This window comes from Myotis yumanensis, unplaced genomic scaffold (genome assembly GCF_028538775.1).
Source record: "Myotis yumanensis isolate MYYU_CA2020_CCGP unplaced genomic scaffold, mMyoYum1.0.hap1 SCAF_1, whole genome shotgun sequence".
NCBI lineage: Eukaryota > Metazoa > Chordata > Mammalia > Chiroptera > Vespertilionidae > Myotis > Myotis yumanensis.
Genome location: NW_027223752.1, coordinates 81,698,464 through 81,699,968, shown reverse-complemented (window position 1 = coordinate 81,699,968; position 1,505 = coordinate 81,698,464). Strand labels below are relative to the sequence as shown.

At 40.1% G+C, this 1,505-nt stretch overlaps 1 gene segment (V, D, J or C); it reads right to left on the bottom strand.

Moving 5' to 3' along the window:
• Positions 1-733: 733 nt before the first annotated feature.
• LOC139007006 (T cell receptor alpha variable 9-2-like) lies at positions 734-1,237 on the bottom strand. The segment is given in 2 exon segments: positions 734-1,068; positions 1,192-1,237. Coding segments are annotated over 2 exon segments (381 nt in total).
• Between the last annotated feature and the right edge of the window lie 268 nt (positions 1,238-1,505).

The following is a 1,505-nucleotide window of genomic DNA, read 5'->3' as shown; positions in this document are numbered from 1 at the left end:
TCCCTTTCCCAGGACCTGTGGGTAACAGACCTGGAGAGGGTTCAACTGCAGCTTCCTAGCAAAGCTGCAAAAATGGCATTCCCATAGTATTTGGCCTTCCCTTTTGCTCCTTCCCAGTTAGTCATAACTTAGGTTAAATTACAATGCTGTCAACAGCAACACAGAAGATATCTTAAATATTTTAATTAATTCTCCTTTTTTTATGTCAATGTTTTAGTGCATTGTTTTCTAAACAAAAGCCTGCCTTTGACCTTGGCCAGTTTGGCTCAGTGGGTAGAGCGTCAGACTAAGGACCAAAGGGTCCTACGTTCAATTCCAATCAAGGACATGTACCTTGCTTGCAGGCTCCTACCCGGCTGGGGCCCTGGCCAGTGCTCATGCAGGAGGCAACCAATTGATGTACTTCTTTCACATTGATGTTTCTTTCTGTCTTTCCCTCTCTTTTACACTCTCCTAAATAATAAAATAAAATAAAATAAAATAAAATAAAATAAAATAAAATAAAATAAATCAACGGAAAAATATTCTCAGATGAGGATTAACAAAACAAACAAACAAAAAAAAAACAAAAAAAAAAGCCTTCCTGTGTCTTAAATACATATGGTATATGCAGGTCTATTTATCCTAACTCTCTATTAATGTGCATTAAATATTGGAAATTTGTATTTGATGTTAAATAATAAAATCCACCACAGTGGATCAGTCACAGACACTCAGCAGCCAGGCTCCTTGTTCAGAGTTTGTGCTCAGCTCCCCCTGCACTTTCTGTCACTGTGTCACCCAGTGCACAGTAGTACATTGCAGAATCTGACTGGTGGACTGAGGCTTTCTCCAAGTGGAAGGCATCTGGTTGTTTTTGGTATGTGGCTACAAATCCTTTGCTGCTTCCGTTCTCATTGACCCTTGTTGCTTTCAGGAGGAGCTGTGGACCTTCTCCAGGATACTGAACATACCAGAAAAGAACAGGGTATCGTGTGGTTCCATAGGAGCAATTCACAGTCAGGGGAGCCCCTTCTGCGAGGGTCACTTGGCCTTTTGTCTGGGTCACTGAGTCTCCATGGGTTTGTCCTGAAGAAAAATAAAAGAGAACTCTGTCACCTTAGGCATGAAGCTCTTCAATAAAATTAAAGTTAAAGTATTTGCTGACATAATAGAAGAAATAATCCATATTTTAAGAGGTGTGTTACTTACCAAGCACTAAGAGTACCACAGTCACTAAGCCCAGAGAAGAGTTCATCTCTACAGTATCACCTAAATAATGTTCTTGACTCTTAACATGAAGAAATGCTGAAGTCACAGTAAAATGATAAATATGTCAGTAAGCCTGTATTTCACACAGGAAATGTGTTTGTGTTGGGAAGCTGCACCCCCTGGTGGACAGGGAATGAGATGGATGCAAGATTCTTAGGCTCCTCCCAAAGTGGCAATATGGTCTCATCTATGACTTTACTTGTTGAGGAACAATCAGTCTTTAGGTGGAGATTAGAAAATTGAACAACAGTTAT